Source organism: Nyctereutes procyonoides, unplaced genomic scaffold (genome assembly GCF_905146905.1).
Source record: "Nyctereutes procyonoides isolate TBG_1078 unplaced genomic scaffold, NYPRO_anot_genome, whole genome shotgun sequence".
In the NCBI taxonomy this organism is placed as follows: Eukaryota; Metazoa; Chordata; class Mammalia; order Carnivora; family Canidae; genus Nyctereutes; species Nyctereutes procyonoides.
Window position 1 is genome coordinate 66276050 of NW_026575051.1, and position 15311 is coordinate 66291360.

Below are 15311 nucleotides of genomic sequence, written 5' to 3' on the forward strand. Positions count from 1 at the left end.
GTTATTCTGTATGTTGGTAAATTGAACACCAATAAAAATTAATTTATTAAAAAAAAAAAAGAATCCATGAAAAAAAAAAAAAAGAGGAATCCCATTTGCATGGATTCCAGAAGTATGTATGCTCTTTAGTTTGATGTAGGTATAAAAAGGCCCTTGACTTGTGCTGTATCCTCTATTTTCAAAGGAATATCTACAGACAGGCATTTTATCATTTCTGGCCTCATCCATTTATAAAATAGAATGTTGTTATAGCAAATATGAATGATTCTAGCAGTTGTGTACAGAGTTTAAAATTTGTCTTTGTTTATTAACGTTTTAGGGGAAAAGGATAAAGACTCAGGCCAAAAAAATAGAAACTAATCATGGAAATTATTTGTTTGATATTTAGTCACTTTTAAGTCATTCTGTTTTCAAATATTTGACTAAATGCTGATTATCGAATGTTTACAGGTTTGCCATAAACATTTTAAGAATCAGATTGGACTTTTAAGAATTAACTTTTACAGCTTCCAATTTTAAAGGGGTTCACGTTAACACAAAGAAAACATTGTATAATCTGATGGAGTATGGATGGCCTCTGATCCCCCTTTGAGCTCACAGTTACTTATAATGCCCTGGATTATCACAGCTATTTTATTGGTCTTAAAACATTAAAAATTCAAATATCTTTTGAAACAGATTAAGTTCTTCATTGTGTAAAATTGTTATTGATGGATTTTCTTTTTAAGCCCAGCTTTGAAAAACATCTATCTGCTGGAGTTCCACCCTTCCCTGGGCCTGGCATCACTCATCCCCCGATCCCTTGATCACCTCCTCCGGGAGGCCCGCCACACCTACAGACCCACATCCGCCAGCAGCCTCACTTTGCTGGAGAGACATGTGCTGCGGCTGGCCTTGGATATGTGGCTCACACCAGCCAAGCCTGAGTCCTGGTACAGCACACAGCTCCAGAAAGATGTAGGTTCTCTGAAGAGGGGGAAGGGGGGCTCTTTGGCAAAGAGAATATTTCCACCCAGATGTTACTAGTTAGCTTTGTTTTTCTGTTTGGCTCTATTCCTCCTCTGTTTGGCCAGAGACAGATCATAGTCTTAGGCCTTGCCAACATTTTTATGTAATTCTTTTTTCATTTTTGGTTTAAATTTCTAGTTTATCAGGATGCTGTGACAATTTAGAAGGGAGATGTACATAGGTATGTGGGAAATGTTTTCTGGCTTATTATTTATATTTTAACAATATACATTTTTTAAAAAATGATTTTTACTTATTTATTTGAGAGAGAGAGTGTGTGCGCACGAGCGGAGGGGAGAGGCAGAAGGAGAGGGAGAAGCAGGCTCTCCTACTGAGCAAGGAGCCCAATGCAGGGGTTGATCCCAGAACCCAGGGTTCATGACCTGAGCCAAAGGCAGACGCTTAACCAACTGAGCCATCCAGGCACCCCAACAATATACATTTTCAATTAAAAGTTAAATATTTTAGGGCATTTGATGGGATGAGCACTAGGTGTTATACTATATGTTGGCAAATTGAATTTAAATAAAATATGTATTTTTTTAAAGTTAAATATTTTATTTCCACTAAAACTCTTCCCGAAATTCCTTCTTTTTGTCCTGAGCCGAGATCTGGTAGAGAAGAGTGAGTGCTGCGTGAGAAGTTAGCAACCTGGACTCAAGTTCAGCCCTGCCATTAACTTGCTGCATGACTCTGAACAAGTCTCCTAGCCTCTCTGAGTTTCCCTTTCCTATTTTGTAACATTATTTTTGTGTATTTGAAGGGAGAAGGATGGAAGTGAGTGTGATGGTCTCTAAAGCCCCTTTTAACTCTAATGTTCTGTGGGTTCAAACTGTGGCCTAATGACTTACATGGCATTTGTAGTTAGATTTTAATTCTTTTCTTTTTCTGTTAAGGCTATCACAGTTGAACCTAGAGTTCCAATTTGACCTTACACTGTGTGAGTACATGCTGTATGATGAAGGAACTTTCAAGGGTCCCAGCTGCCAAAAATATCCCTTCCATGTGTCTGCCTTGGCTTCCTATTCCCTCTTGCACAAACTAAAATTTTATTTTATTTTAATTAATTTTAAATTGATCAAAATAATCAAAATTTAAGCAAAAAAAAATTAGCCTAAATCTAATCACTCAAATGCATTCACAATAATTATTTTTTCTGAATTCAAATATTCTTCATATACATGTTTTACATAGTTAAAATCATATCCTTCCTACCCCATCTTCTGTTTTTCTTAGTTAACATTGTATTATATATTTTTCCATATTGCTAACTAGTCTTTACACTCACTTTTGTAAGTAAAATTCCTTTAAGGGATGAATCATGACTTACCCAACTATTTCCCTATTGTTGGACGTTCACATAGTTTCTAATTTTTCATTATTATTAAAAATGTTACAAGGCACATCTCCATGCTTACAGATTTTTCCATATTTTATTTTATTTTTTATTTTTTTAAAGATTTTATTTATTTGAGAGAAAGAGAGAGAAGCACAAGCAGGGAGAAGGGCAAAAAGAGAGAGAGAAGACTCTCTGGTGAACAGGGAGCCCAACGTGGGGCTCCATCCCAGAACCCCAAGATCAGGGCCTGAGCCAAAGGCAGACACTTAACTGACTAAGCCACCCAGATACCACTGATTTTTCCATATTTTAAATAAATTCCTTTTGATAGACTCTCAGAAGTGGAACTACTGAAACAAAATGTAAGTCTTTGGATGCAGATTGACAGATTGTTTTCCAAAAGAGTTGTGGCAAATTATAATGCCACCAGTAATTTTTTTTTTAAAGATTTTATTTATTTATTCATGAGACACACACACACACAGAGAGAGAGAGAGAGAGAGAGGCGGAGACATAGGCAGAGGAAGAACCGGGCTCCATGCAGATAGCCTGATATGGGACTCGATCCTGAGACTCCAGGATGATGTCCTAGGCCAAAGGCAGGCACTAAACCACTGAGCCACCCAGGTGTCCCGCCACCAGTAATTTTAAAAGAGTACCAATTCTGCTGCACTGTGCAGCATTAGGTGTAAACATATAATGTCTCTCTATACATATTTATATAAATATGAATATAGCTTTCTATATACATAACAGGTAGCATTGCACTATTAATTTTCATTTCCTTGGCATTTGTCGAGACTAAATCTCCTTCCAGATGTTTTGTTACAAGTTGTATATCTTTGTGCATCTTCTGTTCTTTCCCATTATTTATCTCTTAGAATACTAATGTTATTCCTATCTACTTATATGAGCTCTCTTAAATGAAAAACTTTAACCCTTTTGTCCATCATATTTTCTGCAAATATTTCTCCCAACTTGTCTTTTTATCTTTTAACTTTATTTTTATGTAGTAAGATCTGTTGATCTTTTCCTTTGTGATTTCTTCTGTCCTCCTAAATCCAGAAAGCAAATCTTTTTCCACATGTTTTTGTCTTACTTTATTCTAATTTCTTAAGGTTTTGATTTCATTTTAAAAATACTTAATTCCTTTAGTATTCTACCTGGAGGGAGGGAGAGAGAGAGAGAGATAGATAGAGAGAGAGAGAGAGAGAGAGAGAGAGAGAGAGAGAGTGAGAGAGGCAGGTATGAAGTATGGCTCAAAATTATCAGTCATGTATCTTACTACCACCTGTTGCAGATTCTTTTCACATTGTATTATGGTACCAGATTTTTAAAATGTACTTTAAATTCTCTTATAAGTCATAGTGAATATTTGAGATACCTGTCTAGTTTCCCACTGATGCCATACCAGTTTTAATTATTATTGTTTTTGAAATGTGTTCAAATTTGTAACTAGAAATGATAAATACTCAGATTAACCTTTGGTATTGGGCCAAAAAATGGGGCCGGTATTGCCCTTAAAGGACATGCAGAAATTAGCTTAATAGATTTCTTTATCACTTTGAAAGACTTCAAGAATCAAGAAATGGCATCTTTGAGTAGAAAAAGCCTGTGGTAGATAAGTGGGCAGACAAGGGAGCTTGTGCACCCTTAGGGAGCCACGCCAGGAAAGGCAGATTCAGGGCTTCCCAGACTGGGTCCCTGCGGGGAGTAAGTGAGAGGGTAGCAAAGATGTCAGAGCAGAGGAGCCCGCTGTGGAGGGAGGGAGTTAAAGAACAATGAGGTTATTTCAAAAATTCCCCAAAGCAGGTTCTCCCACGATGAGCACTGTGAAGGCAGTTTAGCATACTGTAAAACTGTTGAACTTGGAACTAGGAAGTGTACGTTTACTCTTGGTACTGCTGTGTGACCTTGGAAAGTTTCAGTATTGCCTCAGATTTCTCACTGATAAAATGGAAAATGGCACCTGTGATTCCTACTTCATGGGGATCTTATGAATATAGAAATGAGGTAATACATGTGAAAACACTTTGAAATTTTGACACTGCAGTTAGAAGAGCTTATAGGAAATTATTATTATTGGCCTCTAAAATACTTGGAAAATATCAGGGACTTCTATTCTTTATTTTGGCTTAAAATACTTACAAAAATGATAAGCGCAAATACTACATACCAGGCACTTTTGTTTCCATTAACTAACTTAACTCTCTCCATAACCCTATTAGGTAATTATTATCTACTTGTTCCACTTAAGTACTGTTACTATTCTTATCCCCCCTTTGCAGAGAGATAGCAAATTTCACACCTTATAAGTGGCAAAGCCAGGACTTGAACTGAGGATATCTGGCTCCAGAGGCTATGCCACTGATAGTATTTTTCTTCATATGTGAACTTTCTTCTTTTATATTTAAAAAAACACTTTGTTTTCTTTCAGCTGTTTTCAGCTAAAGTAATGGGAGATCCCTTTCTCGTGGAGGAGATAGGTCTGCTTGCACTCAAGTCTGCAGCAGACGAAGGACAGAACCAAAGCCAAGATTCTCATGTGCTGCTTCTGGAGACGTTTTCCAAACTTCTGGAGCTTGTGACCCTCCGCCACCGGCTGATAGAAATGAGTTTGGAGAGTGTACACTTAGCTGGGTCAGTAGGGGGACTGAGGATCCAGATGGGGTGAACAGGCCACAAATTTCCCTACCTACAGGTTGAGTTCCCTCTGTGCCCCAGAGCAGCCGGAGAGAGCTTTATAAATGGCTGAAATGACCACCTTGTTCCTTCTCCGCCCAGGCCTCCCTTCACACCTCTCTGACCACTTAGCTAACCTAGGTCATCCACCTGCACCTGGGCATCTTCTCCGTTCTGCACATTGCCTTTCAGTTAGGTGCTTCATACCAGTTTATCAGTCTTCCTGCTGGTGTAAGCTCCCTGATTGCAAAAACACTGTCCATGTTATTTTCCATGGTGTCCCACAACCTGGTGTGAGGCCTGACCTACATAGTCACTCTGAATATTTACTGGATTATGATGAAGTTGAATAGCAGAGCAGAAGCACTAGAAGTACTAGAAAGAGGAAAGGGATGAGTCAGTTACAGTAACCAGGCCTGACAGAGGTTTGGAAGTGTCAGCAGGTAGGGAGAGACAGAGAGAGATTAAAGAGTTAGGTTTTAGGTATGAGTGTGAGGTGATGGGAAGACCTCAAAGTGCAGGTGGACTATAAGCAGGAAAGATACGGAGTTAAAGGGTTTGTTGCAAACATGTATGAGTTCTATTATGTTCTAGTCCCCACGAGAAGCCCTGTAGACCTAAAGGGTCCAGTCATTTACCACCAGCCATTACCGAGGGCCTGCTATGGCCAGGGTCTGTACTGGGAACTTTATATGTATTCATTCATTTAATTTCTGGAATATCCTTAAGAGGTAGCTTACTACTATTTTACTAGCAAGGAAGTAGAGGCTCAAAAAGTTAGGTAATTTGCCTAAGATCATATAACTAGAAAATGGTAGGAGCAGAATTCAATCTATTAGTAAAGATATGTATTAATCTTTATGATACTACCTCCCCATAATTTCTGATCCTTGATCTCAGGGAGCTCACAATTTAAAAGTTTAAAAATTTAGTTCTGCTACAATTTAATCTGATATTTTAGTCGTACAACTAAAATACTGTGGGAGCTCAGAAAATGGAATATTTCATTCTTTGTAAGTGGATCAAAGAAAGTTTCATAAAAGAGGCATTGTTGAGGAATGAACTGTGTCCCCTGGCAACTTCATATGTTCAAGTCCTAATCCCCACTACCTCAGAATGTGACTTCATTTGGGAGTAGGGTCTTTACAGAGGGAATCAAGTTAAAGTGAAATGATTAGGGTGGGCTCTCATCCAATATGACCGGTGTTCCTATAAGAGGAGGAAACTTGAACAGAGACACAAAGAAGGAAGATGGTGTGAAGACACAAGCAGAAGACAGCCATCTATAAGCCAAGGAGAGAGGCCAAGAAGAGATCCTTCTCTTGTGGCCCTCAGAAGGAACCAACCCTGTCAACACCTTGATCTCAGACTTCTAGCCTCCAGAACTGTGAGACAAATTTCTGTTTGCAGTACTTTGTTACAGAATCCTAGCAAACTAATAGAGGTGCCATTTGAAGTCAGCCTTAATGTACCGACTTTTCAAAATGGAAGAGAGTGTTAGAATGTGAGTGTGAAAGGAAGGGAAGACATTCTAGACTTTGAAGGCTGAAATGCCAGAGGGGCATCTGAAAGGAGCCTTGCTGCAAGCCATGTATATGTGAGAGTAGAGCTCAGAGTTGGTACAGGACAGAGGTAGGAGCACAGGTTCTTACACTAGGGGGTGATTGTTAGGGTAGAGGGTTGGAAGATGAACTCCCCAAGGAGGGACAGAGAAGATAAGAAGCGGGCTGGGTTTGGAACCCCAGGAAATACTAGGATTTGAAAGTAAAGAGGAAGAGAAGCCAATGAAGACCAAGAGATCGTGATCATGAGGTAAGAGCATGGAGATCCAGCATCCAAGAGTGCAAAGATGTTCCCCAAAGAGAGGACAGAGACCAGCTGTGAAGAGCTCTGAGCTAAAATAGTGAACCTTGTATTGAAAGCAGTATTGGTGACCCCATGAGCACTCTGAGGACAGAAGCCAGCTTGCAGGAAATGAAAGTTGAGGAAGTGCCCAAGCACATCTCCTCCTACTTTAATTGCTATCTTTAACTGCTATAGCATAGACTAGATGCAAGACATTTGTGACTCATTCACTTTATACCAGACTTGGCTTACTCTTGTTTTGACTTTTGTTTTTCTGCTTATTCAGATTTTTTGGTTTTCTCACCACTTTTCTTTTAGTGGAAAATAATGGTAAATGCTCTTGGTTCTTTATCTGCCTCCCTCTCCCTTTTAGTCTCTATAAGGTACTGGCACGGGAGATGGGTTTTGAAGAGTTCCATTTGTATCTGAGGCCTGTTCACTTTGAATTTGCATCACACAAGGACAAAATAGACCATCCACCCCCTGTCTTTATCACCTCTCTGCTGGAGGACAGTGATCGAGTGGACAGGTGAGCCTTGAGAAAGTCAAAGTAAAAATAATGTAATGGTAGAATGAACAGTCAGTGAAAAATAATTTCTCCCACACTGGACACGCAAATGCAATGTATTTCTAAATTCCCTCTCTTATATTCTATCTGCCATGATGCTATTTTTTTTTTTTTTTACTGAAAGGGGGAAATAGATCTCAATGAAGGGGGATAATTGAATTTAAAAACACTGAGAAATAGAAGAACTGGATCAGAGAGCTCAAGTGAGATAGAATCACAGGCTCAGGGGCTGCCAGGTTGACTTTGTTGCTTCTGGGGAAAAAAGGGGTGTGAGAGTTTGTCTCAGGGGGCAAGAACCATGTATCAGAAGTCCAGATCCCTTCTCCCACTTACCCTGAGACCAGGAAGAAGTCAGTCAAGTTTTTTGAGCAGCTGTTTCCTTGAACATTGCATTTCTAATACAATGTGCAAATCTAACATGTATGGCAGTCAGACTCTTGTTGGCCAGCAACAGATGGATTTAAAGCAGTGAAACTTCTTTATGCCCCATAGGTTCAACTCATTTCTGGAAAGAAAACACTCTTAACAGTAACAGGTCATGAGTCTACTTAGTCACGGAAAGGAATCTTTTTCCTCCTTGCAGAGTCAGCCTTTGATGTGTGCTGAGGAGAAACTTGTCTCCCTCTTCTTTCCTTCTCTTCTAGTCTGCCCTTCCCTTGAGGGTCCTAGCTCTATCCCTGGAGATTCCTGGTACTGGCCCCACCCCAAGGAAAGCAAAGATGACTCCAAGGAGGAAAAAAATCACCTTTTTTTTCTAGTGTGGATCAGTGCTCAAAATGTAACTTTGATGTGTTAATACGTTAAAGAACTCCTCTCTTCTCCAAAGAGACTGGGGGCTGAGATGGGTTAGGATCATAGAATATGGTATCCTAAAGTTTCTCAACCTTGGCATTATTGAAATTTAGGGCTGGATAACTCTTTCTTATAGGGGTCTGTCATGTGCAGCAGAGGTTGTTTATCCACACTTCTTACCACTACCTACCAGATGCCAGTTGTACCCCTTCTCCTCCCCATTTGTAACAATCAAAAATGTCTCCAGACACTGCCAAAAGTTTCCTGGAGGCAAAATATTTCCTGCTTCATCCTGTCACACTAGCTAAACCAAAAAGAGAATTTATAATAAGGATATAGAGCTTTGCACAGTGGCAGTATCGTAGCCAATGAGGTTTATCCGAGGCGCGATTATTGCTAATTGAAAACTTTTCCTATAATAAGGATATAGAGATGTCTACAGAAACTGAAGGAAGGAAGTGTGATTGGACCTCAGGCAAGGCTAGCTGCATCTCCAACCTGGAGCCAAGTTATTCTCTGGCTCTTCAAGGGCCTCCTGTTGGAGCTGGTATTTTATACTGATGTAAAACAGGGCATATTTTTGTTCAACTGGAATCAACCAATCAGCACAAAGTGCCCAAATGATCTGTGGCCTGGTCAAGTTGTGATTGGTTTTCCCAACAATGACCCAAAAGATCCTGCAAGATCTGGGGAGCCTTCTGAATTACCTAGGGAAGGTTTATGTATCCAAGGATCTTGTCTCTTGAATTTGCTTTTATGTATGTTAATCCCTCAAAATTGCCACTTTGGAGTGTTGTTATAACAACATATATCAAACATGAGCAAGTGGCTTACATTTTAAAAAGCACGTTTGTGGATATTATCCCACTTAATATTTGCCATAACCCTATGAGATAGGTATTATCTCCCTTTACAGATGAACAAACTGAGATTCATAGATATTAAATTACTCAACAAAGTCTCATAGGTACGGACAAAGGACTATATCCCAGGGCATAAACGTGGTTGCAAAGAACATTTAGGTAATTGTTGGGACAATGGAAGAGAGCAAAAACTGGACAGCTTTTAGGGAATGGACAAAGGGATTTGAGTCAGTGAAGAGCCTGAGGACATGAGGTTGAAGGTACAAAGAGAAACAAGATAAAACAGTGGAATGGGGATCAGGAGAAAAGAATTCGGAGTTGGTGATCACCACAAGGAAACTGCAGACAGATCAAGTCCAACAAGGATTGAAAGACCCCAGAGCCCTTCAGGCTTTGAGCAGAAATATCAAGTCTTGTGTAACATCTGCACTTGCTATCATTGCTGATGTCCCATCGGAATGAGCACGTCTTGACCAATGTCATGGTACATCGGAACAATGTCATGTTTCTTCTTGCAGATATTCTCCTACTACTCTTGTCTTAGCCATCTCTGAGGTGGATGATAACCAGGTTGGCAAGTTTAGCTTTTATACAAAGGAATCCATCCTTAAGGTAAATTGTGTTTTTTAAAGACACTAAAGTAAAATTAAGCAATTTGCAATTCATATACGTTTGGCTCCCATGTTGAAGAGAGGCTTCTAACTTCATAAGTAATGATGATACCCTTACCTTATTTAGCCGAAGTTGAATGCTTACCTAACCGAGTCACCTAGGCACCCCTGTATTTTTTAAGCATTAACCTAATCTTGGTAGCTTTAAAAGGCTGCCACTGAGCACATGTTTGCTAGTTTGTCAGAGCCTACTCACCCTTTTCTGATCAGAAACCTGATGGTCACTAGCTACAGAGCAAATCAGGCCTGGAGGCTGCCTTCCCAGTATGAAATGGTGCTTAGAGAGAGACCAGATTCAGTCCTGTGGCTGAGAAGCAAGGATCTCAGATCATCCTGCAGTTTGATTCATATGTTTACATGTTAAATAGGTGGTGATCTCAAATCCTCAACTTCATCTCCTCTTTATGGCCAAAATTCCTACTAACCTTCACATTTTCTTTCTTTAGCTCTTATTCCATTCAGGAGTGGAAAATATGCAAGTGACCCTTGCATGCCAAGCGGCTCAGAAAAATGCTTTGATGGTGGCTGTCCAACAGGCATCCTTCTATCACATGCCCCGATGGGCCTCTCCTGCTGATGTGAAGGTCAGCCTGTAAGATACAAAAACCTGAGGCATGTTTGACATGCCTACCACTACGACAGCCAATGCCAAGCTACCCCTTCAGCCCCTTCTTCCCGTTAGCCTGCCGCCTTTCTCCTCCCTTCTTTCCTTCCTCTCCTCCTCTTCTCTCCCTCTCTTTCTCCCTTCTTTTCTATTTTTTTACCCTCTTTCCTTCACTCTTTCCCTCCTTTCCTCATGTGAAGTCAACACATGTCCAAATCTTTACCAACTCTCTTAATTTTTAGTGATTTGCTAACAACTTTTTTCTTCGTGTATAACTCTAGAATATTGGCTAGGAAGAATCATCCAGCAGAAAATATCCTGTTCCTCCACCCCTACCCTTTGTAGATAAATGATTTTATTGTTTTCTGTTTTATTCTTCCTGCATGTCTTTTTGCAAAAGTAAATGGAGACATTAGTCCCTTCTTTTTTCTACAAAAGGTAACACACAGTGTATAACCCCTTTTTCCCCCAGACTTCTTTGGTTCTTATTGAGACATAATTCACATAACATAAAATTTACCCCTTTTAAAGTATATGATTCACAAGATCATGTAACCATCACCATTATCTAATTCCAGATCATTTTCATCACTTTCAAAGGAAATCCTGTACCCATTAGTAGTCACTCGCCATTCCACCCCCTTTCCCTTAGCCCCTAGCAAACAGTAATCTACTTTCAGGCTCTATAGATTTGCCTGTTCTGGATATTTCACATAAATGGAATCATTCAACATATGGCTTTTTGTATCTGGATTTTTTTCACTTAGCATGTTTTCAAGTTTCATCCATGTTATAGCATGTATCAGTACTTCATTACTTTTTATTGATGAATAATATTTCATTGTATAGATGGGCCACGTTTTGTTTATCCATTCATCAGTTGACAGACATTGGGCTGTTTTTACTTTTTAGCTATTATGAATAATGCTGCTGTGAACATTCATGTGCAGGTTTTTGCAAAGACACATGTTTTGAGTTTTGCTAACCCTTGTTAGTGTCTCTTTTTTTTATTGTAGCCTTCCTATTGGGAGTAAAATGGTACTTTATTGGTTTTGATTTACATTTCTCTAATTACTAATGACATTGAACATCTTTTTATGTGCTTTTTGGCCATTTATATATCTTCATTGGAGAAATTTCTATTCAAATTCTTTGCCATTTATAAAAAATAGAATATGTCTTTTTATTATTGAATAGTAAGAGTTATTTATGTATTCTGAATACAAGTATCAGTATATGTGTACTTATCAATTATATGATTAGCAAATATTTTCTCCCATTCTAAGGCCAATCTTTTCACTTTCTTGATGGTATCCTTTGAAGCTGAAGTTTTTCATTTCAATGAGTCCAATTCACTAGTCTTTCTTTTGTCACTTATTGTTTTGGTGTCATATTTAAGAAATCATTGCTGGATCCAAAGTCACAAAGATCTACTCCTCTGTTTTCTTCTAAGAGTTTTGTAGTTTTAGCTTTTGCATTTAGGTCTATTTATGGTTAATTTTTGGTTTGGGTTTTTTTCTTTTTTTTAAAAGATTTTATTTATTCATTCATGAGAGACACACACACACAGAGAGAGGCAGAGACACAGGCAGAGGGAGAAGCAGGCTCCAAACAGGGAGCCTGATGCAGAACCCGATCCCAGGACCCCAGATTCATGCCCTGGCTGAAGGCAGGTGCTCAACTGCTGAGCCACCCAGCCAACCCAATTTTTGTATATAATATGAGGAAAGGGTCTAACCTCATTCCTTTGCATGTGGTATGCTGTCACAGCACCATTTGTTGAAAAAACTCATCTTTCCCCATTGAATTGTTTTGACACCTTGTCAAAAATCAATTGACCATAAATGTAAGAGTGGATTTCTGGGCAATGAATTCTATTCCATTGCTCTATAGGTCTATTTTTATGTTATTACTACTGCTGTTTTGATTACTGTAGATTTGTATTAAGTTTTGATATTAAGAAGTGTGAGCCCCCCAACTTTGTTCTTCTTTTTCAATTGCTTTTGCTATTGTGAGTCTCTTGTATTTTCATATAAATTTTAGGATCACTTTGTCAATTTCTGTAAACACATAAAAAGTACCATTTGACATTTTGACAAGGATTGCATTGAATCTGTAGATCATTTTGGATATAGTTGCCATCTCAAGTTTTCTGATCCATGAACACAGATGTCTTTCTATTTATTTAGATCTTTTGATTTCTTTCAACAATATTTTGCAGTTTTTGGTGTATAATTTTATACTTCTTTTGTTAAATGAATTCCAAAATATTTTATTCTTTTTATTATATTATTATAAATGGAATTGTTTTCTTTTTTCTTTTTTTTTTTTTGGAATTGTTTTCTTAACTTCATTTTCAGAGTGTTTATTGCTAATGTATAGAATTACAATTGATTTTTGTATATTGATCCTGTATCCTGCCACCTTACTAGTTTATTAGTTTTAATAGTTTACTTGTATGTATGTATTCCTTAGGATTTTTTTAAAGATTTCATTTATTTTAGAGACAGAGAGTACAAGCAGTAGGGAGAGAGGGAGAAGGAGAACCAGACTCCTCATTGAGCAGGAAGCCTGACACAGGGCTTGATCCCAGGACCCTGAGATCATGATCTGTGCCAAAAGCAGATGCTTAACTAACTGAGCCACCCAGACTCCCCTCCTTAGGATTTTTTATATACAAGATTATGTGATCTGCGAATAGAAATAATTTCACTTCTTCCTTTCCAATCTAGATGCCTTTGTTTCATTTTCCTGTCTAATTACCCTAGCTAGACCCTCCAGTACAAGGCTGAAATAGAAATGGCAGGAGTGGATATTATTACCATATTCTTGATATTAAGGAGAAAGCTTTCAATCTTTTACTACTAATTATGATTTAGTTACAGGTTTTTCATAGGTGCCTTTTATAGGTGGAGGATATTTCCCTCTATTACTAGTTTGTTGAATGATTTCATCATAAAGGAGTTTTGGGTTTTATTTATATATACTCATTTGGACTTTGTTTTCTCACGTAACTGTATATCCTGGAAATCACTTTAAATCAGTTCATAGAGACTTTCCCCCACTTTTTAAAACAATAGTATAGTGTGTGTGTGTGTGTGTGTGTGTGTGTGTGTGTGTGTGTGTTCACTAGTAAAATGAAACATAGTTTTAGGAAAGCAATTTTCCAGGTGGTCTTTTAACGTTCTTTGAATCTTATAGATTCTATACAGCTCACCATATTTACCCCTTATCACATTTGTCAACCTCTATTTATTTCTATTCTTCATGTTAATGGGAGAGTCCAAATTTATGAGTATGGCAAGAATACTCATTCCTCGTTTCCACTGTCAAACAGTAATTCCTATAGAAATTAAGTACTGAAGTAGAAAATAAGGATAGAATGAGTTATATTAATTTTTAAAATCTCACCCTCCCCCCCAAATCTTAATTCAGTACCTCCTATAAGTTAGGCTTATCAGATAATACTGAGGCACAATTCATGCTCCTGAGGAACTTATAGACCAGTATATATAAGGGGAACAGGCTCACCAGTTGTTTAAGAGGTTCAAGAAAATATAGAAGGCATCTAAAGAAAAAAGAGGTCATATCTGGGGAACCAGGAAGGGCAGCGGGGGGGGGGGGCATTCAGGAAAACCTGAAAGATGACCTTTTAGACAGGCAGAGAGAAGACCCTTCAGATAGCTCAGGCATAGGATGCAAGAAAGGGCAGATGGGTACTAGATAAAAATGAGGAGCCTAGATTGACCACCACTGGTGATTTTCATACATAGTTGACATGAGGAATTCGTTATTTAATTACTTTAGTCTGGGCAGCCTGGGTGGCTCAGCAGTTGAGTGCCTGCCTTCGGCTCAGGGCGTGATCCTGGAGTCCCTGCATCAAGTCCTACGTCGGGCTCCCTGCATGGAGCCTGCTTCTCCCTCTGCCCATGTCTCTACCATTCTCTCTCTCTCTCTCTCTCTCTCTCTCTGTGTGTGTGTCTCTCATGAATAAATAAATAAAATACTTTTAAAAAATAATTACTTTAGTCTTATGAAGAATACTAATATATAAAACAGATATAAGTGGGGTTATTCTTGTTGAAATGGGGAGTGAGAGGAGAGTCTATTTCCTAAATCCATTTAAGAAGCAAATGCTGAAATCACTGAATTGGAGCATGAGGGCAGAGGTAGGAAGACATTAGGGTTATTATATATCATATATATGAATATGTGAATAAATACAGTAATACATGAATATAGAGTAATGTATGTGAATATCTAGAAATATATGTGTAGATGTGTATTTATGTGCTCTCCTACAAGTGTGGGACAGGAAGACGACTGATGCTACAATAAGGAGGAATAAATAATGGAGACAATGAAAGGGAACAAGAGAAAATGAGGGAAGGGAAGAGGGAAGGAGAGAGAGAAAGAACAAAAATTGTGCACTGCTACCAAAACCAAAGGAGGTGTTTCAAGAAGAAATGTGTGACCAAACAAGATGTACATATGGTAAATAAATATATAAAAAGGTGTTTAAAACTATTAGTTGTTAGAGAAATGCAAATTGCTCCAGTGAGAAACTACTCATTAGAATGGTTAAAATTTAAAAGACTGACCATTTTGAGTATTGGCAGGGATCTGCAAGATCTGGAACCTTCATACACTGCTGAAGGGAATGCAAAATATCAATCACTAAGACATTTTGATAGTTTCTTACAAAGTTAAACATACACTTACCATATGATCCAGCCATTCCACTCCTAGGTATTTACCCAAGAGATATAAAAACACATGTTCATAAAAAAGCATATAAACAGATGTTAATAACAACTTTATTTAAAATAGCCAAGAACTGGAAAGAACTCAACTGTTTCTCACCAGGTGAATAGATAAACAAATTGTGGTATATCCTCATAATGGAATACTACTCAGCAAAACAAACATGAATTATTGA

At 38.3% G+C, this 15311-nt stretch overlaps 1 protein-coding gene and 1 pseudogene across 1 annotated transcript in view; both read left to right on the forward strand.

Moving 5' to 3' along the window:
* LOC129512427 (uncharacterized) overlaps positions 1-11025 on the forward strand; it is a 38531-nt gene extending 27506 nt beyond the window's left edge. The window contains exons 8-12 of the mRNA XM_055329631.1: positions 729-957; positions 4785-4987; positions 7248-7403; positions 9616-9709; positions 10215-11025. Of these exons, the coding sequence (XP_055185606.1) occupies positions 729-957; positions 4785-4987; positions 7248-7403; positions 9616-9709; positions 10215-10364 (832 nt within the window). The 3' untranslated portion in view covers positions 10365-11025. The remainder of the gene's footprint in view (positions 1-728; positions 958-4784; positions 4988-7247; positions 7404-9615; positions 9710-10214) is intronic.
* Positions 8574-8656, forward strand: LOC129513219 (U4 spliceosomal RNA; annotated as a pseudogene).
* Positions 11026-15311: the final 4286 nt, after the last annotated feature.